This window comes from Stegodyphus dumicola, chromosome X1 (genome assembly GCF_044657685.1).
Source record: "Stegodyphus dumicola isolate Sdum_Otavi_A_Nest chromosome X1, ASM4465768v1".
In the NCBI taxonomy this organism is placed as follows: domain Eukaryota; kingdom Metazoa; phylum Arthropoda; class Arachnida; order Araneae; family Eresidae; genus Stegodyphus; species Stegodyphus dumicola.
The window spans coordinates 225,005,947-225,033,822 of NC_140780.1; the positions used below are offsets into that span (position 1 = coordinate 225,005,947).

The 27,876-nt window shown below is 33.3% G+C and overlaps 1 protein-coding gene across 1 annotated transcript in view; it reads left to right on the forward strand.

Moving 5' to 3' along the window:
- The first annotated feature begins 17,573 nt into the window (after positions 1-17,573).
- gogo (thrombospondin-1 like protein golden goal) overlaps positions 17,574-27,876 on the forward strand; it is a 38,538-nt gene continuing 28,235 nt past the window's right edge. Inside the window, exons 1-2 of the mRNA XM_035349273.2 lie at positions 17,574-17,658; positions 25,957-26,026. Coding sequence (XP_035205164.2) covers positions 25,984-26,026 — 43 coding nt within the window. The 5' untranslated portion in view covers positions 17,574-17,658; positions 25,957-25,983. The remainder of the gene's footprint in view (positions 17,659-25,956; positions 26,027-27,876) is intronic.

A 27,876-nucleotide genomic window follows, 5' to 3' on the forward strand; every position in this document is an offset into this window, starting at 1 on the left:
ATGAAGAAGGTAATACCGTAAAGGTGGCAATGCTCACAGCATGTACAATAAATTCCCGAGAAACTGTAATAACCGAACTGGGTAAGGATCCTGAGTTTGGAAGCATTTATGAGTATTTAAAGGATCCTGAAAATTTTATTCACCAAGATATTGTGGCGATAAGAAATAGGGCGGCCCATTACGAACTAATAGATGGTCTATTATTCTATACAAAAACTACGAATTCCAACAACGAATTTCGACCTGTTATCCCAGCTAGTCTTAGATTAAATATCCTGCAGGAGCTCCATGACAGCCCTTTAGCTTCTCATGCTGGTATTCGAAAAACTATCCAACGCGTACGCGAGGCAGTCTATTTTCCTGAACTGCAAAAGTTAACAAGGGCGTATGTCCAGTCCTGCCCAACATGTCAGGCAGTTAATTATATTAATTTCCGCCCGGCCGGGTTTCTAAATAGTATTAAATCCGAATTTCCGTATGAAATAATTGGCATCGATTTATTGGGCCCTTTCCCAAAAAGTCAGTTAAATAAAAGTCGCTATCTCCTTGTTATGGTTGATCATTTTAGTAAGTGGACCGAAATTGTTCCCTTAAAACGAGCCTCCTCGAAATTAGTTACTGATTCTATTTTAAATAAATATATTTTAAAATACGGGGCGCCCCTAAAAGTTATATCGGATAATGGTCCTTAATTTGTAAGTAATATATTTGAAGACATGTGCCAAAAACTGGGCATACGTCATTTAAAAATGGTCCCGTATCGGCCGCAATCAAATATAGCGGAACGGGTCAATAGAAATATAGTGAAAATTATCCGTAGTTATGTTAAAAATTTTCATAAAAGCTGGGATAACTATGTCAATGAATTTGCTTTCGCCCTTAGGACCGCAAAACATGATACAACGGGCAAAACTCCTGCTGAGTTATTTTTAGGCAGAAAGATTATAACGCCGTTAGATAAATTATTTTATGGGCAACAAAGAGCCCCAGAATTTAAAATTGGTGCTATAGAAAAACTAATTAAAGAAGCAAAAAAGAATACTGAAGTAGCACAGAGAAAACAAAAACTATATTATGACTTGAAACGACGGGGAGTAACTTATAAAGTAGGGGATGAAGTTTTAAAAATTAAGCATTCACTTTCTTCAGCACCAGAAGATAAAACTGCCAAATTTTTTCCACGATTTGAAGGACCATATGTCATAGAAAAAATAACTCACCCTGTAGTAATGTTAAAAGCTAGAAATGGTGAAACCTGCTCCGCAAACATTGATCAAATCAAACCCTACTATGATCGTAATAAAATGAAAATTTTCAAAGATCTTTTGCAGGACCCGGCACGGCAGACACCGCAGGCACAAGCTCCAGAGGTGGAAAAACGACAAGTACAAGGGCAAGCCATTAAGAGGAAGGAGCAAGTGAAAAGAAAGTTTCCCCGCGGAAAAATTGAAGGTAGCAAGAAAAAGAAGCCGTTCCACTGTACAGAAAAGAGAGCTCACGAACACCCCCAGAATGAAGAAGGGAGAAGGACGACGTATGCAAAGAGAACCAGGAGAAATAACGGCAACTATAACCTGGCTCTAAAACGGAAGATCTACTCATCCGACAGGACTCTCCGCAGCAAATGTCGCCGAACTGCGGAAGGGCCACCAGCGACGGAGGAAAAGTTACAAGGAAAATTTGAACGGCCAGCAACGAGGTCCACACAGGAACACGAAAGAAGTTTCCCGGTTCCGCCAAGACCAGCTGCCATCAAACGACCTTGACCACAGGCAGAAGCGAAAAAGAAGGTATTCAAGGGTGACCGAACTGGAGAAAAAAGAAAGCATCTAGAGGAAGGCACTGAAGGGCGAGCCCGTACAAGAAGGAGGATAAATCAAACAACAATCTGCACGACCTTTCAGGACTGGGCCCAGAAAAGAATGTCCGAATATCACAACGATAAGTAAAATTTTATGTTACTTTGCAAACTTAAGTTAATCTTTCATTCTTACTGCAAGTGGCAGATTTCAAGAAGTTTTACCTCATGCCAAAAGGGCGAGAAATGAGTTGTTACCGATTTTGGTATTATGTTTTTCAATTACTCGCGCGTAAAACTAAAGTTGATGTATAATAGCGTTGTGTAAAGACTTAAATATTGTAAAACGTTATTGTATAAATATTATTTAAAACATTCTGGCAAGAAAGAAGTTTTAGTCTGAAAGACTTTTTGAAATGTATTATTTCAATGTAGAAAGAATTGGCACTTGCTTTGAAAAGAAGTTAACAATGTACTACTAATGTATGTTTTCAAATGTGTAAAATTAACGGCATGTTAATATGTTCTTATATACAATGTGAACTGTTATTTTAAATGTTAAGAAATACCGTGATATGGTAAAAATGAAAGTAATGTTAAAATTTTTTTTATTCGTGTGAGTGTAAAAAGACTAAATCATGGTGAATATGTGTTAAACGTTGAATGATGTAGTTAGGCTCTCTGACGTTACACTTACTACAGAGTTAGCCACTTTCAGAATAGTACCTCAGGGTTTAGAGTTGAAATTAGGGTGTGTTACGAGGTCTTGGTATGTTGAATTTTAACACGTTAGTGTTTTGATTGTAGGAGGAAGTGTTGAACACGTAGACAGAAACACATTCGTGTTTGGTGTTCTTTTACAACACATGTCAGAGAGCACGGGGAGAGATAATTAAAATAGTTATGAATGAAATAAGAATGTTAAGAGAAATATAATTATACATGTTACTTGCCATTTCATTGTGTAACATTTCATTAAACTAGTTTTCCTTCCAGATCTCTGGAAGGAACCAGATTTGAATAAAAGCTCCTGTTTAGATGCAGTACAGATGAAAAAAATTGTGTGTCCTGGGAGCTGCTATTGTAAAAACAAATTTATTTCTTTTAAATTTCTAGTTTCTAGTGAGAAATGTTTGTAAAAGATTGGCCTCGCGTTAGATTCTAGAGCTAAAAGTTTTCAACAAGGTCGTTTTAGACCTCAGTTTCAAACTAATTAACTCTGGCGGGAAGTATGTAAGGATCTTAAGTTTTACTAACGTTTATTTTATTTTAAATCTTTACTATCACTTCTTATTTTCTACTTCCGGCCAGAATTATAAGCGTTAATGTATTTATGCAAAGTTTGTCTGGCGAACGCCAAGTATTTAAGTTGTGGCTTTTTGCCAAGCGAGAGAGAGGAAGCAGTTAGTCGAAGCAGGCCGCTTACCATTAGAAGTTTTACTCAGTTGTTGGTTGCCTTCCAGGCCAGAGGTTTTAATCCTCTTGATAATTTTTAAACGTATTGTAGTGTTCACAGTTCTCTGTACTACATACGGCTTCCTGTTAATATAAGGCCAATCTTCCACGTTTATTATTTTAAAATTAAATTAGAGTTTAGTTTTATTTTTATATTTTTACGTTAGACCACAAGTAGCGGGTCTGTGTATTCCGAAGTACGGAAGTTATTGTAAATAGAGAAAAATAAAGGGTTTTGTATACCCTTCTTGTGTATCCTGTCTACTTCCCACAGTGATTGAACATAGCTTTAGTAAGCTCTCTGTTCCGAGTCAGGTCCTTGCATGTTCCCGAAGAAGGTAAGACGGAACACTGAACCTGATAGATTTACACGATGCATCGAAAACAACTCTTAATCGAGTTTTTTAAGTTTCCTCCGGGCAATAAACTGCGTGATGGGGAATGTAGTAACAAGTGTCACAGTTATCCACGGGCATAACAGGTTCCATGTGATTTAAGCTTAAATATTCGTTCATGAATTCCTTATACAAATTAGCCATAGTCTTATTAGCATCAAGACGATTCCAAATTGTATTCAGTCTCTTAATAGCAATTTTGTTAGATGAACCCAGCATAGAAGTAGCATCATCCTTCATAGGTAATTTTACTATGTATCTACCTGTTTTATCACGCGAGTATGTTTCATTAAAATGCCTTTCGCAAAATATTGTTTCTTCATCCTTCACGACTTCCTTACAATCTCCCGGGAAGGATTCTAATTCTAAAAACTTCTTAATTGCATTATCGAGACTTGATTCTTTCATCAAATAACAATAGGATTGATTATTAACAGTAGGTAGAGCCCCTGTCATTAAATAACCAAATTCTCTGTTTTGCAATATTATGTTTCCATTCAGCGCTTGAACTCTACCTTCTTTCAAGATGTTAAAGAATAACTCATTTCCTATCAATATATTGATTTTACTAGGTGTATAGAAGTTAGGGTCTGCTCATTTAATGTCATGCGGTATCGTTAGATTAGAAATATCCAGTTTTGTCGAAGGAATTACATCTGTTATTTTTGGAATAATACATAATTCTAAATTGTGAGAAAAGGTCTCTGTTTCGTTCGAAATATGGGCTAAAATTTTCGCTTTGATTGAATGAGCTGATCCACTTATTCCCGAAATGTGCGTTCGGATAGGTTTAGTTTTCAAACCCAAAAATTCTGCTCATTCTTTGGTGATGAGGCTCATTTGCGAACCGCAGTCCAGTAAGGCTCTTATTCTGCACCTCTGCCTGAACACATTCGTAACATACTAAATAACCACCGTACTCAGTAAGACAGAGTTTCCCGCACCGGAAATGGATGCAAGACTATGTACTGCTTACTGTAGTATATTCATGGAGGTAAGAAAGGGAGGAGGGGCCATTCCGCGCTAGAAGTGAAGCACTGCTTTGAAGCTTGGGTCACCAGACGGGGTGTTGTTTGTTTACATTCAGAAGCTCGCTTGACAAGATTCTGATAGTATTTCGACACACGACAGTTCCATAGAAATCGAAAAAGGGACACTCTCGCATGAAAGAAACATTCATAGTGTAATGGATAATAGCAATTTGTATAGTTTACTGACATTTACGCAAAAATCACATCTTGGTTATTTTTCGATAACTAACAACAGCGATTTTGATTATGAATTTGTTTTATAAAATTCTAAGCTGTTGCACTACAAAAATATAGATTTTAAGAAAATTGCTAAAAGAGATCTGCCAAAATTTATTTTCTAGAAGATTTGAAAAGTTTGAAACTTGATGGCTAAATGTAAATATAAAATTATGTATGTTAAAATATTTGTAATTAGGCACATAGGTCAGATTAAGTTTTTATGAAATAGAGTAACGCATGCAAATGGCTATCTGCCTAAAGAGAGAGATGCCATTGTGGAGGAATTTTGAAGAAAAACTGACCTTTGAGTGGGTATTAAAAATAATACTTATAATTTTCACTCAAATTATATTCATATATATTTTTTATGTAAAACTTTCGGGTCTAGGCTAAATTAGTGTAAATTACTTTACACGAAAAATATAGTGAATGCACAGAAATTAAAGATTTGCACATGCCGGAAATGATAAATAGGAAATATGTATGGGTATTTATGCATGTGCTTGCAAAAAGCATGTATCTGCCTTTGACAAAATACTTAAATATTCATTAAATTATTTATAAATGTATTTGAAATGAAGAATTTATTCACTTATAAACAACTGTGAGAGTACTGTGAAGAAATCTAATGATTAAATGTATCTAATTTATAATGATTATAAATGTTATCTAAATATATAATAACCTTAATATTGAATTGTAAACATAAATTGAAATCCTGTTGACAAATATTCTGTTGACTATCCTGTTGACTATTTAAGCAAGAATTGTTCGTATTGGAAAGCAATCTGTTAAAAGGTATTGTAAAGCAAATGCTATGAGATGCGCACTTAAGAACGTAATAAAGAGTTTTGGAATATGTATTGTTGAAATGAAGGGTAAAAAAAAAAAATCTGATAAGTATAATTAAAAGAATTATTCACTTTACATTTTATAATAACTCAGTTACAAGTTTTAAATAATACTTAAAAAAAAAAAAACTTATTTTATTCCCTTTCAGAAATGTTCAGAGAAAGTCAAATACTATTTAATTCCTAATAATTCTCTAATTTAAAATGAACCGAATAGAGCATTAATTATAAATTGACTTACATTTTTCGATTTAAAAGAAGCCAAAAAATCATGTCATATTTAAGAAAGTATTTTAGGAAGAAGCTCTATAAATAGAAAAGAAATAATGCATAATTTTAATATTAATAATACAATAAACTTTGATCTTAATTTTTGTACCTTAACTGAATAAAACCGAATTATCTTAATTTTTTTTTCTAATGTAATTAACGAAAACTTGTGAAAATATTTCATTCAAATTAAACCATTCTGAGAAAACTGTCCTGTGAAAAGTATAGCATTTAATTCCGTTCAGAATGAAATGTTGTTTAAAAATATGTTGTTTTCACATACTTAGGACTCTGAAGTGTTGTAGAAAAAGAAAATATATACATTTATATGTATATTTGCGACGTAATTACAAAATATTTACACCCGAACGCGTCAAATCCCATAGAACTCAATGGTAAATGACCCAATGTTTTGGTCACCACGTAGGGATCGTCGGTGCTTCAGAGCAGGGTACGGAGAAACTTGTTTAGGGCGACTCCTTCTATTGTTACCCGAAGCTTCTTCGGAGGGATTTGTTTTTCCCTGGTTTGGAGGAAAGCAGGGAGTGTCCGTTGGACTCGGAGGGTCATTGTCCATATGGAGAAGGGAATGATGTTTTCGGAAACAGTGGCTGCACGAAAAGTTTGAATTGCATTCTCCGGAATGAGTTTTTAGACAATTCACACATAATTTTTTATTTTTGACGATAATGAGTTTATTTCCAACATTCATTTGTTTGAACGCACTACATTTAAAGAGGACATGGTTTCCTTTACAATGGCTACATTTTTTTTTGAGTTGGAATGAATTGAATTTATAACAAAACCTTTTGGTTTTGCACCGATACTGGGTTTAGGAGGAAATTTGATAGGCATATTTTTATGAATGCTTTCTAGTACCAAAGTTCGGTTTTTCAAGAAAATTTAAAAATTCATCGAGTAATGGAACATTTTTAGATTTTAAGCTAAGCTCAAATTGTTTCCGTGTACCCTTGTCAATTTTCTGAAGAAGAATATTTATTAAAATTGCGTTAGATAGCCTATCAAGATTGTACTCTAACGTTTTTAAGGCGCGTAGATTGCGTTTGGTATGATCTAATAATCGGCGAAGTTCCTTAGGTGATTCCTGCTGAATTTTTTCTTAATTCAAAATATTTTGAATATGACTATCCACTATCACCCGTTTATTTTCATATCTTAATTCTAAAGCTTGAAACAGTGACTTGTATGTATCTTCGCAATTCTCGATATTTTTTGCTTCTCCTTTAAGAGCAGCCTTTAAATAATAAAGTTTTTGTGTTTCAGTTAATTTCTCATTTTCAGCAATTAAGGATATGAATTGGCATTTAAAATCATGAAATTCTTCATATTTTCCCGAAAATTGAGGTAAAGGTATTTCAGGCAATTTAACATTCATATTTTCAAAAGTATTATTACGTACTGGTAATGCATTAATTTTTTATTTTAATTTTGAAAGGAGGTATTTGAGACTTACCTCCATTTTCTCCAGATCGTCCTCCAGTTCTTGAATAATCTCACAGGATTCCTCTATGGAGACGTCTGCTGGTAGATTGAAGTACCGCTGTTTTAATTCATCCAAGGATCGCTTTATTCCTGATAACGATTGCAATTTCACTTCTAAAAAGGATTCACTTTCTTCATTTCGACGAAGTCAGGCAGAGAATGTTCCAGTTTTGTTACTTTCGCTTTTAGGCAACCGTGTTGCCTATTCAGAGATTTTATATTATCCATAGTTGCTGTTCTTCCTTCGGGTCGGTTAGGACCAAAATGTTGATAGCAATTGGTAGTTGTGGACTGTATATTAATTCATAAAAGTCAAGTTGAGAAACTTAACAACATTTATTTTCTTTCAAGAACAACATTGCCGCTTAAACGGGCAAAGAGTGAGTAAGGAATAATTAACAATTGACTGCCGCTTTGTTCGGGTAGAGGAACGGAGACTCGATGTGGACCGAGTGCATCCCTATCGCTTACTGATTAGTACTGGGCTCCCACCACTAACATTACGTGGCGCTGCAAACATTAAGCCAGTACAAATAGACATAAATATTCTAACCGAGACGGAACACAGCATTTATACTCAATTGGCGGAGCATTCTGTTGTCGCTGGGCCCAGCCAAAAATCTCTATGAAATAGTAAAATTTGTAGCAGAATTTATAAAGTTAATTCGGAAGATGGCTATTTGTGACCTGTGGTTTGTAAAGAGACCCTGTCAAGGCTTTGTGCTGAATGAGGATTTTAGCAATGTTTTGTGCATTCTGATTCTGAGTTTACAGAGAACTTTTACTCTAAAAGTCAGTGGTAACTTGGATATAAGAAGTTATTCAGATGCATTTATACCAAGCAATATCAATTGGGTACATCATAAAAGGTGTCGAAACATCGCCATCCCAATAGTCATAAAACGCAGAGTTTCCTGCAGATATTGGGACGTCACTAAGATTCATTATAGCATAACATCCTGCGTTTTAGCGATAAAATGCGGTTTGTAACGAGGTGAAGACGAGGTCTTTGCGTCGAAAGAGGTGGAGGCAATAAGTGAATTTCGCGGACATATCTTGGTGGCTTAAAAACGGCATGATGCGACGTCTTTGCAACATCATGCCCGACGAGATTGCTGCGTCATAACGATGTGATTGTGCTTCTTGGTTGCTGTATGCGATCTATACGTGGAATTAAGAATCGTTTGCTATTAATAATGTTGCAAATGCCAATAACATAAATTGCATTAATCAGATATATTACTAAAATTTTTTTAAAGAGTAATGTTTTTGGAATCTGAAAATTGTTTTATCTCTGAGTAATATACGCCTGATGCCACCCATGTAAATATAAGCAGTCCAATTCAACTTCGAAATTTCATTTTTTTTAGAAAAAATGCAAGCATTTTCAAGTATAAAAAATACAAACAAAAAACATAACTTTTAATTACGAAAGAAAAGCAAACATTTCCAAATTAAAGGAGGACTACATTTTACTTGCATTGTTGAAACTTGCAGCAAGTATAATATAAAATAACAAACGCAGTTTGCTCCAATTTTCTGTTTGAGTGAAAAATTGCAATGATGAGTGTAAATAAAATGTGTAAGACAATATTTCATATCCTTAATTGAGTTAGCATTATGAATGTACTCTAGAAATTTAAAAGTGTTTATAAATATTTAAAAAGAATTTTTCAAGAATGACATGATGAAATTACAACTAAACGGAATTAAATTCACAATTTATGAAAACATTATGCTACTGCTTTGAACAGTTAATTATATTTTGCTTAATTTGGCACGAATATGGTGATTTGAAGTAACTGTATTTTATTTTATAGTTTATTAATCATGCTCCATATTTATTCAAAAAAATTTTTTTAAGCTTTCGATCTTAGCTATCCAAACAGAAATGAATTCTGTGAAAGTTCCTTGTCTTGCAAAATTGTACAACGAAACACAAAATTACTAATTACTAAAACATGCAAAGTTACTAAATATCATAAAATATTAATAAAAATTTTTGTGATTACTATCAGTGTTTGCTTATTTACCTCGCCCCCCCCCAAAAAAAAGCTTTCTCATAGCACAGCATGTAGCTGCATTTTGGTAGAATAAGTAAAATCTAAACAGAACTGTTGAGCGTTTAATTTCATCATACTTGGATCTATTCAATTCCGTAAATGATAAATCATACCGTTTTGTTGTAACATAAGCAACTACTGAAGTTATGCCTCGCTAATAACGTAATATCATCGCATTCTTGCCGTTAAAATACACATAAGTATAAGACTATAAATGAGAATATATGTGTTTATGATGCATAGTATAAAGCGAATAAGTGGATTATCAGTAAAACCCTGGTATCAAATAAACTACTTTTATTTAGCAGTTAAAAAATTACTTTCATTTTACAGAGAGTTAGCCTCTCTGCTCAACGATTCTAATCGGAATTCAAAATCCTTCTCCTTTCTTGATTGGCTAATGAAAAGCAGTACTCTCTTTGCGCTATCCTCTTTACTACTGTAATCACGCGGCAGTGAAATACTATAAGCACTGTAAATTAAACGCTTAAAGATAATTAACTACTATCAGCTTTCTTGAATGTTATATGCGAAAGGATGATAACCATTGGCTTAAATCTAAGGCAGCGTTATTTTTTTAATATATTCATTACATGATTTATTTAAAAGAAAAGAAACTCCCCCCCCCTCCCCCAATGTCAGATTGTGAACAATTACAAATGTAACCCAGTCCATTAATCTTTACAAGGCCGAATGTGGTGGTTTCTTTATTATGGAGGCACCTAATAGGTGCACCACCATCGCCTCCTATGAAGGGGACGGACGGTTACAACCATGCCTTCTTCGGGATTCGAACCCAGGCCCTTCGGTATTGCAATCAGGTTTCCATAACCGCTATACCGTCTGGGCGGCAGAAAAAAGTAACTAAAATGCCTAATAACTGCACACAATGACATTATATTACTAACACAGCTGTCTCATTTTTACAAGCGTCCTTCCGGTAGGTGTTCATCCGAACAACGAAATAGTTAATCTGAATTTACATTAACTTTACATTATTTACATTTATTAACTACGAATTTACATTAACTTACGAAAGTTATGCCAAAACTTTTTATTTGCGTTCCCTCCCCCCCCCCCGTGGCGTGACTTTTTTTTTTTTTTTTTTTAAACCTGTAACTTTTTAGTCCAAAGGGGCAACTTGCCTAAAAGGACTATTAATTTCGTTTTGGCATTTTGCGTTGATTCACTATAAACGTTGATTCACTTTTCAAATTATTGCCACCAAATTTTAGAGTCCTGTATTACATTTAAATAAATAAAATAATGAAGAATCTGCATATGTATGTTTCTCGGATTGTGATAAAACAACAGTATCTAGAGCCATCAAATTTTGAATAACGTACGCTTCCACCCGAATATGGGCATATGGAAGCCCAAATTTGGAATTTTTAATTTGTTTTATTATCTGTTTCATATTTTGTAAAATCTTAATGAATTTTTGATTAACAAACTCACTGATTTCAAAGCGAGCAATGTACCGAAAAAAAAAAGAAAAAAATTTCTGCATCCAGCGCGCGAGACTATATATCGAAAATTCTAAAGATATGCTCATTTTAAAATTCTTTTGTTATTTTGCGATATTTCTGTTGAACTGAATTTTATGGTTTAAATGCGAAGAACATACAAACACACAAAATATTTTAACAAATAAAGGTAACCGCCCCTTTGAGCGTAATGTAAAATTTGAAAGCTTTCAGATTTTTTTTTATAAAATTTTATTCTGCATTCTGAAATGACAATCCTAATTTCATTTTTTCAATTCTTGATATATTTTTGTAGTTAGTTTATTTATTCTGGCTTTTCAAAATTTTCAAGGAAAATACCAAAACGTTTTCGGAAAGTACTCCATGAAAGACACCTCACTAATGACGGAGCTCTGTGTCATTCAACAAAATAAATTTTGCCAATTCACAGAGGATATGTTACAGTAAGTCTACATTTTTGACACAATATTTATTAACAAAGAAAAATTTTCATTTGTGTTTAAATTTGCGTATATATATATATATAGATTAATAAATAAATTTTGATTTACAGCAAATTAAATTTCGTATTTTACTCATATTTAGGAAATATTATTATTTAAGTAGTTAATGTGCTTGCATTAATAATAATTTAAAATTTTAATTAGACGTTTTCTACGTATTTTTAAGTATTAACTAAATTTAATATTTAAAAATATTTATGTTAAATTTACATTCGTATTCCAGATGCATTTTACTTTATATTAATACTTATAATTGAGGAAAAAAATGAATAAAAATTTACGAAGCGAATTCTGTGAGGTTGGGTTCAAATTCTTGAAAGGGCACAGTTAGTCTATTTTCTTTTGAAAAATAGTGATGATAAACTACAGAGGAAACTTAAAATAATCACGTCTGAGAACGTTTATTTCATAACGTTTCATTGACGTCAACAAATTGCCAAGATGTGACGGACAAATATTTTGCGCCTTCCCTGCGCGGCAAAGACGTCGTAAAAATTAAGTTACCACGACCTCTTTGCACCCTGTCGGACTATTTTGCAATACCTTGTGTCACTTGGAATTCCATTTCATAAGAAATTTAGGGGTATTGGCTGTTTTTGACCCTTGACTTGACGTATCTTATTCCTCTCAGTTACTTCCCTCATATTAATTCTCCAAATAGGCCAAATGCATGATAATGCGCGAAAATATTGTTCATTATTAATTTAAGTAAGAAATAAATTAACATTTATTATTTACAACGCTATCTAGTAAATGTGAAATAACTGCATGTAAAAATTGTTACTGAAGTACTAAATGGTTTGGTTTATATGAATCCGGCAAAGCTTCCAGGGCTATCTGCCTAAGAGGAAGGTCTTCGTGGAGGACGTTCTAAGGAAAACTGGCTCAAATACATGTCACAAATGAGGAAAACCACGAAAACGCCCAACAACCAGCCCCTTCGCGGGTTTCGAGCCTCGAGCCGAACTACCAACATTCAGCGACTTTACCTCTCGGACCCTAGTGGGCGAAGTACTGAATGGAAAGAAGTTATTAGAGGTTTCTGGAAAACAAATAAACAAAACCTCTAGATAGCTGTTTGCTAAAGAGCAGATGAGTTTAAAACTGAAAATGCGACCTTTCTTAATGTATTTTAAAAGTGAAGATTATCAGAAAGATGGAGGAGTATCGTTTCGTATAATTTTAAAAGAAGCAGCAGTAATTTCTATAAATTTGCCAAAAATTCAAGAAGAAAGCAGAATGACATAAGTGACAAGCAAAACGTCAGTTAAATAAATAAATAAAATCGAAAGATCGGCGGGCACACCAGCGGCTGAAAGTTAGTCGCTGAGCGCTGGTTGCTCGATCTAGTTTCGATTCTGTGCGAATGGAATTGACTGCATGGGCGTTTTCATTGGTTCGAGTCAGTTCCCAGGACGCAGGCATTTGTGAAATGCAGCAAAAAATACGCGCAATTTAAAGAACACAAAAGTATCATAAAATGTGTCCGGGAAAACAGTAGATTTTTGCGTATGTTTTTACTTTACAATACACATAAGTTCTACGTTAAATTTAGGTATACTCATAGGAATGATCGTGCTTTATTCGTATCTTTTAGGTATATGTTTGGTAATACTTTACTTATATTTATCGCATATATGTAAATTTTCCAAATTTTGCACTTTCCATGTACATAAATGTTTAGCAAAAATTCACACAGTAAAAATTCTTACTAAAATTTTTTAGTAAATTTTACATAAATGCGTCCAATTCTTTTATTGAGCATAAATTGTAGATGATTGCAATGATGGTAGATGTTTTATTAAGCATGAAAGTTTTCTTTTAATGGTAGAAATTTAATTTTCCCCTTTCTTTGCTTCGCATATATGTATAATTTGTGTAAAAGTTCACGCAAATCTTCTGTACTTTTTAGTATGGATAGACGCTCATTTTTGGAGGAAAACATTGTGTAAATCAACTGCTTTCTTACTAAATCTACTACTGCATTTATACGCGTATTTTTCGTAAAGTCTACACCCGGGCTTAATTTCTAAAATTAGAAGTGCCGGAGCCCTATGGAAGACCGTCAGCAAAGAGAAACAAGAGTAAATAAATAAATAAAATGAGTATTAAACTCATTAATAATTTTAAAATTAAATAGTTAATTATTATCAAATTAATTAATGTTTATAAATTGTTATTTAATCAATAATTATTATATAATTAATTAATTATAATTTAATTGATAATTATTAGATAATTAAATAATTATTTATTGAAATAATTAAAGATTAAAGTAATTAAATGATTAAAATTAAATTAAATGTAAAGAGATAAATTAAAATTTAATAAGCCATTTTATTGCTAAGAATAATATTTTCGAGATAAAATTTCTACTGAAATTGTTATTCAATTATATAAAAAGGAAATGCTGCAGCCTTCTTATTTAGGGCTTCGGTGCGCTGAAGCTAGAATTATGATTTATTACAAAAGCTAAGAAGCACCGGAGCCGGGATCCGTCGCAATTTAAGTTCTGATCGTAGGGAGAAAAAGTTCTTTTATCATCACAAAAATTAAATATACTTAAAATATAGCTGAGGAAAATTCAGATAATGCTAAAAACAGAATGAAACAGAATGAAAGGGTATGAGTAGGTGGAAACAAAACATGAGGGAAATCTTGGTGAGAGAGAACGTTTTCTTTGATCGCGGCTCTTTGCTGATATAATTATAGCCGTCAAGCGGATGTGTGTCAGGGGAAAATGAGTCCTGAATCTGACTCCTAAAGGATGAATGTAAAGTTGCTGGTTAGGCTTTTCGTCCCCCCCGTATTTGGTTACATTAGTGGATTCTGTGGGAATACGATGTATAGGACGTGCTTGAGCAGTTTATCTCAGTAAACACACCTATTGTACTTTCTGTCACTTAACGCCCATTTAAGAACTCAAATTGTCCTTCTTGCGAGGATAACTAACTGTAACCATCGACAACAATACACTAGGTACGATGGCATGGCGAGAAATTTACGCGTTCCTAAACAAACTTCCCCAAATTTATTGCCCTTCTTAAAGGGAAAGGTTTCCGCATGTGAGTGGGGGGACTTTACTTGAACGTCTCATGTTCTCATGAGTTCGTATTTCTAGGGAAATACAGTATTGCAAAGTCTGCTTATTGTTAAACTAAAACGTTAGGAGTTCTAAATTTTTTTTTCTTGAAATTATGGTTCAGTTTTATAAAAAGAAGTACCGGAGCTCATGTTATTTAGGGCTCCGGTGCGCTCCGGCTAGAATTGCAATTTATCTTAAAAATTGAGAAGTACCGGAGCCGACCTCTGGTGGGCTCCGGCGCAATTTAAGCACTGATCTACACACATTTTCACATCTATTCATACATATATTTAACACCATATTTCCTCTATAAATATATGCAGATAAAATACGCTCATTACGAATGTAGAAGCGCCGTCTTAAATGCATATGATTTTAATATCCGGGCGCTTTTAGTTACATATCTGTAAAATGGAATATATATGTATCTTCCTTTTTTTTACAAATTCTTTTTTTTTTTAAATAAAGTCCCCCCTGGCACTTATTGACAATGATAATGATAACAATAATGAACAATAAGAATCAAGCTTCTGTGAAAATCACCAAAACCCACTTCACCCTCTCCCTTTTTTAAAATAAAATCTTAAGAAGCTTGACTCTGATGCCAGTTCTTTATTTACACACAAGGTTCACAAGTCAAAATAAATATCAAGTAAAAAAAAATCTAAAAATTTATGTTAAAATAATAAGACGGAAAACCATTTTCGCAAAAATATTTTGTAGTATAAAATTTACTTTTATAATGAAATATATTCAGCTGTGAATAATAATTTTTCCCCGTTATTTGTTAAAAGAGCACATCTTTAAAATTTTAAATAAATATGAATTACTTTCTAGTAGTTACTCATCAAGTTGATTTTTTTACGTAATACCGGAGCCAGAATCACAAGTTTCATAGATTCTTTCTACGGCACTGTTTTCATCTCCTCCTATATTTTGAAAATGAGTACTATTCTTCTCAGTGATAAAGAAGAACGGGATATATAACTGACAGTAAATGATAGTTCTGCAAATCTGTCACAATTTAGTATCGCATCAAGACTGCGCCATGCCACTGGATACATCGCACATTAAATTTTGAAAAAGAGTTTGTCCTTTTTTTTATTGAAAAGAAAATTATTGAACCATAGGATTTGTTTGACAGTAACAAGTGGATTGGTGTGTGTGTGTATTTAATTATGGCAAAGCGCACTAGGGCTATCTGCCTAAGGGGAGGGATGCCTTCGTGGAGGGGCCCACTAGCGGCCGAGCGGTAACGTCGCTGAACACTGGTAGTTCGGTCCGAGGTTCGAATCCCGCGAACGGGCTGGCTGCATCGGCGTTTTCGTGGTTTCCCCATGTGTAACGTGTATACGAGCCAGTTTCCCTTAGAAAGTCCTCCACGAAGGCATCCCTCCCTTAAGGCAGATAGCCCTCGAGTGCTTTGCCGTAATCTAATAAAACCAAAAAAAAAAAAACCAACCTTCGTGGAGGACTTTCTAAGGGAAACTGGCTCGTATACACGTTACACATGGATAAAACTACGAAAACACCCATGCCCGTTCGCGGGATTCGAACCTCGGACCGAACTACCAGTGTTCAGCGATTTTACCGCTCGGCCACTGGTGGGCGCAACAAACGGATTGGATAAAAAATAATAAGCATAGGACTCCTTATGCATTCCCAAAAGAGTGGATGAAAATTGTCTGCGAATCGCAAGAAATTTTCAAAGAATTTCTCGGGAGTAAACTTAAAAATGTTCTTAATACTAACCTGCACTTTAATGAAATAAATTTGTTTGAAGTACGCTGAATAATTCCAAACGGCAACATATTTGTTTACTAAAGCAAGAAGGTAAGAACCGTAATAATAAAGAAATATTGATATTTAAATATATAGATCTCTTTTTCAAAAGAAGAAATAAAAATAAAGACATGATAGCATTCCAATTCAGATAAGATATATTCAAAATTTTTTGCATTAAATTTTAAATTATCATCATTACTTTTATTACTTAGTTCAATCTTAATGTTGAAATATATAAGGTATATATATATTTGAAAACAATATAATATAAGCGCGTAACATCATTTATAAAAAAGGATAACATGATGTATAAAAAAGGATAACATGATGTATAAAAAAGGATAACATGATGTATAAAAAAGGATAACATGATGTATAAAAAATATAAAAGATTATTAACATAACATCATATATAAAAATGTTATTGTAACATTACATCATGTACAAGAAGTGATAACATTAGGGCATTCCTATTCAGGTAAGATATATTCGAAATTTTTTGCCTTAAATTTTAAATTATCGTAATTATTTTCATTACATAATTCAGTCGTAATGGTGAAATATTGTTATAATGTATTTTATGTTAGTTAATAAATTATACTGACTGAAGCCGTTATTATTAGTTCTCGTTTCCATAGTTTTCATTAAAATGCAAATTATTTGTTTTGTGTATTTAAGCTGAAGTTTGAATGTTTAGATCAGAGCTTCTAGCAGCCGCATCTTGCTGCAAGCAGACGTAGTCGTTTTACTGTCATTTTACGGATTAACTGTAAAATTTGTTTATCTGAAAAGTTACAATAAACACCACGAAACGTTTCCTTACTGAGCCGAAACCAGGCCGTTCCTAGTGTGAGATATGTTAGTAATAGCATGATTTCTTAGGAATTAATAATAAAACATCTACCGTGGGCATAAAAAACTTGCATCTTTAGTTTTAAGAGTGCACGAAACTTTTGTAATTACATATTATTTTTGATTTTCATTGCCATCGTTAAGCTTGGACTACTGACATATTCGTGTTCCAACTGTGCAAAACGTCGTACCCTCTGATTTGGGGACTAGACCCACAAGGGCTCTTATCCTCTCTTCTGTGACGTCACGTAGCAGCTGGGCCTCTACCTGTGAGTCATTGTGAATCGATCGACAACGCTATTAGGTCTACCTGGTAGCCCAAGCTTCACAGCGGTGGCAATGAGCGTCTCGAAAGGGAACGGTGAGTAAATGTGAATTTCACACGTTTTATGTGTCGGTTTCTTAGGGGGAAAAAAATTATTATGAGTTTTGTTTCTATTACTGCTGTTTTTTTATTCGTTGTTGTTTCACTTATCCTTTTGTATTAGTAATATCGATAAAATGTTGATCTACATTTTCAATGCTAAATGATATTTCTGATTAATAATTGCTGTGTTAGAACTCTTAAAACTTTCTTTCTGCAATTTGTGGTGTTAATAATAATAATAATAATTATTATTTTTCCTCTTTATTTGTTATCCTTAACTCTTTTAAATTACATTGCTATTTTAATGTAAATGTTTCTGTTTATATATTTATGTTGATGAATATAGTGTCTGAGTAACATGCCTGAATGTTGATTGAAGTTTTATATGCCGAAGGAAATAGATTGACATAATTTTTTTTTTTTTTTTTGAAATTAGCATGTAAGTTGCACTTACAACAATTCTTTGAACATACTTTTGTTGAACTGTGGAATAAACCATACTGTAAAATGGTAACCGTTCGTTATATAGATAGCTTTTATTAAGTTGTGTGATTTATACATTCATCTGTAGCAAGATACATATATGCGTAGTAAAATGACATAATTTCGACACTAGAATGCACAAAGTTGGAATTTTGAGTTAGATTGAAATTTAGTTCTGATTTTTATTAATTGAAACTGAATTAACAGATAAATTTTTGTGTGCATTATAATTACGTATTTCAAATAATATATAACTATTATGAGCAGCACGATAATAGTCTATATATAGTTATTGTTTTAAATGTGTGGAGGGACAAAAATCAAAGTACATAAAAAGTGCGAGTAATTTTCTTAATTTTCTAAACAAAATTAAATCACCGAAAGGGTTGAAGACATAAATTGCTTAAAATTATGAACCACCTAAGAAAAAGAATATAATAAAAATTTTAATGGAAATGAAAGGAATATGCTATACATTTAAAGTAGAAAAGACTTTAATTGAATTAGAAAATATATTTAGTTCAATGAGCAATAATTATATATTAAATTTCAAACATTTCCATCTGACCACTCACTCATCTGGTACGTGATTACTAGAACTATCGATGATTAACTTAAGCATATTTTCTAGCATACAAATAATCTGGTATATTAACGGGTTGGTACGTCTGGTAAAGTGAGTAAAATTCATTTTTCTGTTTTTTTTTTTTTGTGTTTTGTTTTGTTTTGTTTTGTTCAGGAGAATTCATTATCTTGTATGCGGTTACTATGTTAAAATAAATAGTTGCTTGGAATAACTAAAATGTGTAAAATTTACGGTATTCTTTTGAATTCCCTTTTTCGCAAAAAAATACTTTACTATGAGAAAATAGTTTTTATTTGAAAATGTTTATACTATGGTACCGAGAGCGAAAAGCAATTTATATTACTAGAAAAAGAAAAGTAAGAAACATGCTTTGCATTTCTAATCATATACAGTTGTTCATTTATTTCTTTGACATAACAGACAGAAAAGGAATTTACTAGTTATTTTGATAGAAAATAACTTTTATCATCGTGTCGCAGTGTAACATATATACCATGAGGTACAGCAAAAGTAAAATTTCACACAGTGCATTCTAGGGTCAAATTTTTGTTTGAGTAATTATTCTGCTAAGTTTGAGTCGAAGTTGCTTCTAAGACTTCTCCAGTCACTTTCTTACGCGCAACTGTGGATCGATGATGTAATCAGCATAAATGTTTTACATCTACCTCGCATAAATTGCGTTGTCTTAGAAACCTTTACTCATTAGCAGAAACAATTATTTTGGTAACTAAAAGATACATTTGAGGGGAAAGAAATGAGCTTAAATTGTATTAAAGTCTACAGAAAAATCAAATCTGTAGTACTTCATAAATACGTCAAATACATTACAGACTGATTACTCTAATATTGAACTTTACATGAAAATAAAAGAGCTTCAGATTTGTAGCTCAGTTATTATTATTATTTCTCAAGGAAAGACACATTCTATCAGGAAACTAAGTGTAACTTGGAACGATAAAGTCCGTTTTATAACGTCGTCAAAATCGAATTATCTAATTTGGTAGAGAAAATGAGCTCAATAGGTAAGCGGAATCTGGCCCGTGGCCTTGGGTTCTAAACATAGCAAACGCACCGAGTTTTAGAAAGGCTTGAAGGAAGATCACCATATTAAACTTACTTTAAAACCTTTTCACGTGGGCTATAGAGACTAATTCTTTATGTTTTTAAGCCATTTAATCAACAAGGAACAGAAAAACAAGTCAACAGGGTATGCTGTTTCTGGCTCCCCATTAAGTAGCAAGTTTTAAATCTCCATATAAAGGAAAATTTTGTGCCTTGTTTAATGCAGGAGACATATACGTTCCAGCTCCCAAGAAAAGTTTTAATACACACGCACACATGTTTGTATATATATATGCATGTTTACGTAAGATGAAGAAAATGTAAAAACAAAATTCTAACATTAATTTGCAATAATTCCTTCAGTACTTTTTTTAATTTGGCTATTTCTTCTTTCCGTCTTAAAAAGAGTATCTGTTAACGGTAAATATTTCTAAACTGCGTCATTTCTTAATAGTCTTTCTCACATAACTCTTACATTACACTAATATCACAGGTACTTATGTAGTGCTTCAGCCAATGATAGTACTACAATTTGCGAGCTGAAATCTTAATAGACATAGGGATAAAATTTAATCAAAAGTGAATCATTCCGAGATAGGCCTTCGTGTTAGAAACTTAGTATTCCTTTTGTAGCTTCTGTCTGTTGCTCATGTCGTCAGCCGCATTTCCTTTTTTTTATTGCCATTTTATCTCCAATTATAATTATGTGAAGCTTTATTTGCAACTGTGGAACAGCGGGTCACCCACCACTGCACTTGTGTATTCAGTGGCGCAAATAAGGGTATGCAAGGAATGCCACTGCATAGGGGCCCGAAGGCTTAGGGGGCCTTTGAATGTGTTGCTAAACTATAATCCGTCTTCTACGTTTTTAAGGGCCTCATACATACACACACACACACACACACACACACACACACACACACACATATATATATATATATATGTTCCTGCCTCATATATATACATATATATTCATATACACATATATATGACTGTCTGCCTCATACATATATATGACGCAGCTAGGGGTCGTTGGAAGCAGACAAAACAGTTGAATTTAGTGTTGTATGTACCCGAACTTTAAATACGGATTCATTGTGAAAACAAATTTTGAATTTCTTGAGCCTACCAGGTGACAAAAATGAAGGTACAGGAAGTCAAGACCCCTGAAGTTCACTGCAATTCCCAGTTTTAGGAAATGATTTTATGTTCCCACCACATGTCAAATTTTCTCGCAAATACGAAGAGTGAGATGACTGATGTAAAAATTATTATTTCTACGGGGTTATAAAATTAATTTATTTACATATATCTCATGCTAATGATTCACATTAGAAGAAAAATTTTAAAAAGAATTAAAATCTCTCTTCTTCCTTTCTATTACGTTTCGTACTTTCGCAGTTTTTTTTCAGCTTTTAAGACTTGACTTCTGACGCAAATTGATTTCAATAATAGTTTTTGTGCATACAATTTTAGGAAACAATACTTAAGTCTCTTTGCTTACTTAATTTTTTAACCTGGTAATGAAATCTTATTCGATATGATTCATAAGGTATTGATGTAAATATATTTGAACTTCTTATATCGCATAAAAGAAAAGGTACATTATAACTAATGATAAGTCGTTGCGAATATTGACCTAATATAGACTCTCATCAGTTGTAGGCCTTTCCCACTGGTCATTGTAATAGAACGGCCTTTTTAACAAGCGTGGATTATGCAATTTCATAATAGATTTTTTCTTTTTTTTTTTTTTTTTGATTTCTTGCCTAGAATATTGTTTAAAGATTAAAAGGATATGTGGCCAGTTATGTCTGCAACTTATTTCCTTTTTTTCAAATGCAGTTTTCAAAATTAAAAAAAAAATCTTTTGAAAATGTCAGACTGTTATTATTCGCTGCGTTAAAGTGGATATGGCTTTTGCAGTTTCATCGGCCCATTTGTGGTTCTTTTTCTATTTAGTTAAGAAACCTTATAGCTATTTGCGATTATTCAGAGCCGTACATTCACTTATAGTTTTTCATTTGAAATTTTCATTCATATTTTTCATTTTTCACCATTTTGAAAATTCACATAAAGAAACGGTGCACAGTTTTTAACCGCATACTGACATACATGATAATTTTCACTTTTTCCTAAATTACATAAGCTATAGCTGTATGCACAGAAATGGGCCTAGTAATGGTAAATTGTATGTAACACGTCGCCCCTCCCCTCAATGAGAGAGTGCATTGCACACAGTTTCTATTATCACTTATTTTTTGCATTTATTTTATACTTTTTTTTTTACTTTTTCTTATTACTATTCCCCAGATCTCCTTATTTGATTCATATACTAGTGATATTTTACTGTCGATCTTCTTATGTATGTTTCCAGTTCCAAAAGTTTTTGTAGTCTTAAATTCATTATTTTATTTTACGTAATTTCTATCTAATAAGTACCCCTATAAATAGCGATTTAGAGAGTTGTGGGCGAAGATAAAGATCCTGGGTACTTTTCTGTTGAAAAACAGGCAATTAAACGTGTATAATTGTTTAAAAGCAACACAAAATTTTAGAAATTCGTAAACCCTAATAAATTAATAAACTTTGAATTACTGGTATGTTGCATCTTTAGAAGCACTTGAACTAATTAGTAGACTATATTTTTCTGCTTTCCCTTCTTAATATTAAGCACTGAATTTTCAGACATAAATGAAATTTTACTCTGAATGCTGAAGTCATACACTTTAATAAAAGTTAAAATTGTTTTAGTCGGGCGATCAAGAAGTCTCTCCTTCACAATAACTCTACCGGACAGGTGTGATAAAAATTTTATGTCCAACGTTTAAAATGATGATACTAAAGGCTGGTGCATAAAAGACGCAGTTGAAGACATGGCCGTCCTAATCATTATTTATTTTTTGGCCTAGTATTAAAGACGTAAATCGCAAATATACTTAACCCGGCCGCAAGAAGGGTGTCCGTTTTTCAGTAATTAACGGATGCACTTTTAATTTAATCACAGAACGGTGACTGGCGTAGAAACGATGTGACAGACTACGTGTTAACAGTTTAAAGGCATGTATGAAAACAGCAAGGTTATGTTATTGACGCTGGGTTAAGAGCAATGGAAATTACTTCAGTTTTCAAGAGAGGGAATATTTCTTCTGGTTAATAAAACTTTGGGTTTGATTTCAATTCCTTAAAAAATTTTACTTTCATTTTTCCCATTATGTAAGTACATGGGGGCTTTTGCTTTGCATAAGAATTATGTGATTATGCTGACATTAAGCAATTCAGTCGCATTCGTATTTACTGTTATGAAACAAATTCATCTAGACAATTTTTGCAGCTGAGACATCAAAGCTATTGCAGACAAACACTGAAAAAACTTTTTAACTAGATGTAAGAGATATTTTATTAAAGTCTTATCATTACTTTAAGTAAGGGATGAGCACCTATGCTAAAACTGAAGGATTGAGTTTGTTTCGTTTTCCCTATTTGTAATCAGAGGAAAGAGACAAAATTTTCTCAATTAATTACTTGCAATTCTGAGAAATTATTATGTTCCCTATAAGAGGCCTAGTGTCACACTAATACTGCTGGTCATTAAAGTTTTAATATCTGTATAGCCATTACATCTTTAGAACATTACATCATGTAAGCAGAATTTGTGATGTGAGAGACTGGGAAAGTATAAAGGAAAACTGAGAAAAACTGGAGACATTAATTAAATTTTACCAAATGAGAAATGCAGAGAATGAGCTCTGGCTATCTTTTAGAATGTGAAAAACGAGTATTTCTTAACCAAATAAATAGAGCTAATGGTGCTTTAAAGTAACGATTTGGGCTAGGAAGGGGATTTCAAAATGGTTGCACGGCTAGAAAAATGCTATACAAAGTTACATTTATTCCTCTCTCCCCATTTTCCAAAAGCAAAGTGTTCCTTTGCAGCCTTTCGCAAGTCGAAATGTTTTAAAGAGAAGAAGCAATTACTATTAATTTATAATTTATAAAGAAAATACCTTTGAGCTTTTTCAGACCTTAAGAAACGTATCAAATCGTACTAAACTTCTCTTCAAAAGCTAAAATAACATTGAAATAAATAATCGCATAGGAACAACATAGTCCATACAAACAAAAATAACCTTTCTGCCGTCTAGTTTCAATTATCAAAACTGAAAAGAGATGCTGAATTAAAGATGAACACTACAAAACTTAAAGAAGGTGACAACGACGATAGTGTGTCGAATCATCAGAAATATGGTTAGGGTTGTTAGATGCCCGACTTTTAGCCGGTCCATCCACTTTTGAAAGAGCAAAATTGAAACCTTCCTACGGCGTTTAGCCGGACGAGTTTAGTTCTTCTGTTATGGGTTAAAAATAATTTAATCTGTGGAAATCTTTACTACAGTATAATTCTATACAAGATAGCAATGCTAATACAAGCTCGATAAGAAAGCATTTACGTCTCTGAATTTTTTGAAATTTGGATAATCACTATGCACACAGGGTTATACTCCAGATAGGAAGATGGCTTTGTAGAAGCGTTTTTAAGGGAAACCACTTTTGAAGAAAGAGAACCCACGTTTTAGCGACTTATCGCTTTTCCATTGGCAGGCCGCAACACTAAATTGTTTTTAATATTATATCCATAATATTGCTAATTTTATGCATCTGATTGACTGACCTAGTGACATACATCACGTCACATTTTGCGTTTTAAAAATGTATGCAAACTAGAAAGATTGCAATTTCTTAATTGAAGTATGGTTCAGTTATAAATTACATTTAGCGTTTTATAGTATTTAGTTCTTAGAAGAGGAAATACTCACAAATACAGTTTTTAACCGTAAATAATGTATAAAAGACATTGCTACGTGTCATTATCATTTACAATGAACTGTCAATTTCGTTTTGCTCATCCCGAGTAATTATTGAAAGAGATAGCTATAAACTCGTAGTTTGGACCTATATATATGTAATAATAACACAGTTTTGGAAACACTGATACGTAGATGCGCAGAAATATTGATGGCGTAGATACTTGACCCATATTGAAGAGGAACGAGTCGAGCTGGATTAAATTCCTTTTTCTTTTATATAAATTCACAGTTGTGGCCACAATTCACTCCAGTCGTGCCTATTTCCAGAACAATTTTGATACTATTGCGATAGAAGCGAACATAAATGACTTCAGCAGCGTTTTGACAGGACGAAAGTGTAAGCGAAAGTGAAAGGGTGTCGCAGTAGTAATGCAGAGGAAGAAGGGAGGGTCACAAAGTTTTGGTTTACAATTATTTTGATTGCGAAAGAGGTGTCTGCATTAAGCGTTACATAAGATCGCATGATTAATTTGAATGACGCAGTTTAGACTTTAACGCATGATTAATTTGAATGACTTTTTAGTGGCGCTATTTTCTAAGACAGAAAGAGAAAGTCCTCAAATTAAATAAAAAATAAAACAAGTTATAGCAAATTAAATTTATAAGTTTGCTTTCATATTTTTTACCTTACCTATATATATGTAATATAATTCTTATATTTCAGCTCTATATTTGTTTACATCTTATTCAGTATTATATAAAAATAGGAGAACAACCCTAGCTATGCATTGTATTCTCGCTCCCATCACTTTAAAAAAGATAACAAAATGGTAACAGAAGGAAAAAGCTACAATATTAAGTAAGATATTGTGGGAAGTGAACGGACTACTGCACCAAGAATTAATCTCTTACAAAAGGCATAAGTCTTCATTAACAGGATGCCTTCTACAATAGTAAAAGTATTAGTAAAAATTTGGCAAATTTAATTAATAGCATCATTTCATTTATTTATTTAAATTTTCCTACAGGTATTTATGTGAAACTGAAGTTGTATGAATGTATGGGGCTTAGAATATATTATAAAACAGTAGCTGTTAAGAAACCGTGTATTCAGATGCTAGGTAAACCTACGTAACGAATTTTTTGTGCATAAAAGAACATTTGAACATTTCCAAACGCGCTTATTTTTCGGAATTTAAAATGGCAGTTAAGTCTTAAAAAGCTGTCATATGGGCATTGCATTCATGCATGTATGTTCCGGAACTTTGAACTGTGAATTTTTAAATATACTATTTGTTTTTATTGCTTAGAAAACTATCAATTTATAGAAAAATTGCTTTCCTCATTTTCCAGAAGAAGAGGGTGGGAGCTGAGGAAGTGATGTGGATCTGGCTTCTGTTCGCTGTTTTGCCATCGACGCGAGGTAAGTTTTTTTTTTTTTTTTTTTAAATTTTCTATAAATATCAGTCTTTATAACGCCTGATAGAGTTTCACTTGTTAAAGTTCCGATACCGTGTAAAATAGTATCTCAGAATGCTATGTTTATGACCAAATGAAACTTTCCAAGCCTATGACATAGTATGTAGATGTCATTCTATACACCGAGTCAAAACAAAACAAACAAACAAAAAAAGACTCTATATTTTCCATTTTATTGGGCCGAATTTAACTTACGTTTCTCACGTCTTGAAACCGCGACATAGGATATATATTAGATTTGTATATAGCATTGTTCTAACATACGTATTTTGACAAAATATCGGACTTTTTTAATGAAATACCATTTTTTCGCATATTTCGATTCTTCTCCTCAAACTCTGCCTAAGTGCCAAGTTTCACAAAAATCGCCCGAGTGGTTTTTAAAATAATTTTTTTTAAAAAAAATTTCCAGTGGCAGATTATTAGACAACTATAGTCAGAACTACAAACAGATGAAACAGGTAATAAAACTAAAACTACAGTAAGTCTATTATAAATCCTTCATCTTCTGCCGAGCTCTCCTGTATTTCTCCTGCAAGTGTTCCTAGCCCAGTGCAGGGCAGTGACTCAAATGGTTCGCGTCCATTTCCTCAAGAATGTTGCGCAAATGGCAATGAGGACTTGGCCGTATTTTTATACGATATGGATGCTTGGAGAGGCAATCATAGCCAGTAGCGAGGCGAAAAGTTGCAACGGATCTGTCCCTTTGCTATAGTGGAATATCTGTGATTTCCTCAATCCTTTTCTTGCCTTTGTTGTTTTTCCAGTAGTCCTCTCTAAATTTTTTTAAAATTAACAGTTTCGCGGTATAAAAAGGAATTGTTTTATCTGTTATTTGGGCAATTTTTTGTTGCCTTCTTTGCCAGGGAGTCAGCTATTTCATTACCCTGGAGGTCCACAGTGTGCTGGTACCCACTGCAAACCAACCTTTTTATAGTTTTCGATTAAAGCATTTAGGATCAGACGTATATTCAAAATATGAGCTGAAGCAGGAACTTCAGATGAAGCAATGGTCAGGAGCGCAGCCCTAGAAGCTTGTAGTATAACAGCTCTTGAAAACCTTTCAGATTGGCACTGGAACTGAGACAAGGTAATTTGAATTACAGAGATCTCAGCGTCAAAGGGTATTTTAAACCTTCCGACAAGAGTATAAAATGAGAAGAGCCTGCAGAAGACGCCAGCGCCAGCATTGATACGGTCATTCAACATTTAAAGCCGTCTGTAAACGCATGCAGCAACTCATTATTTGGGTAGAATTCATGGATAGTCTCCAAGACTATAGCATTTACAATTAAGTCATTTATTTGTTTCTTTCTTAAAAACCTCACTTGATAGGTTTATCCTAAACCATACTGGGCTTTAAGATTCGGTGAAGATGATGACAAAGGGCTACTCCACAGGAAAAAACAGTCTGGTAGTCTTGCGATCTTTCAACATAAAATTAGTGCCTTCTCTTCGATTACTGATTTAATACTTATATGTTGGGTAGACATCAAAAGCGCGTTAATCGGAGTTGTCTTAACATTATTAGGTTTTTGATGCTGAGAGGAACGGGGAAACTAAGTAATACCCTCACCGGGATTCGAACCACGGACCTCTCGTATACGCACCGAGTGTGCTGACCACTACACCACGAAGCCATGCTAAGAAGGCGGCAGAAATACCTTATAAGTTTAACACATAAAATTCAGACTTCCCGGCTTTAACATAAAATCGGACTTTCCGTCTTTAATTGCTAATATTTTCACCCTCTTATGCTGGAGGATTCTTTCTACAAGTTCGGCCATGTATTTA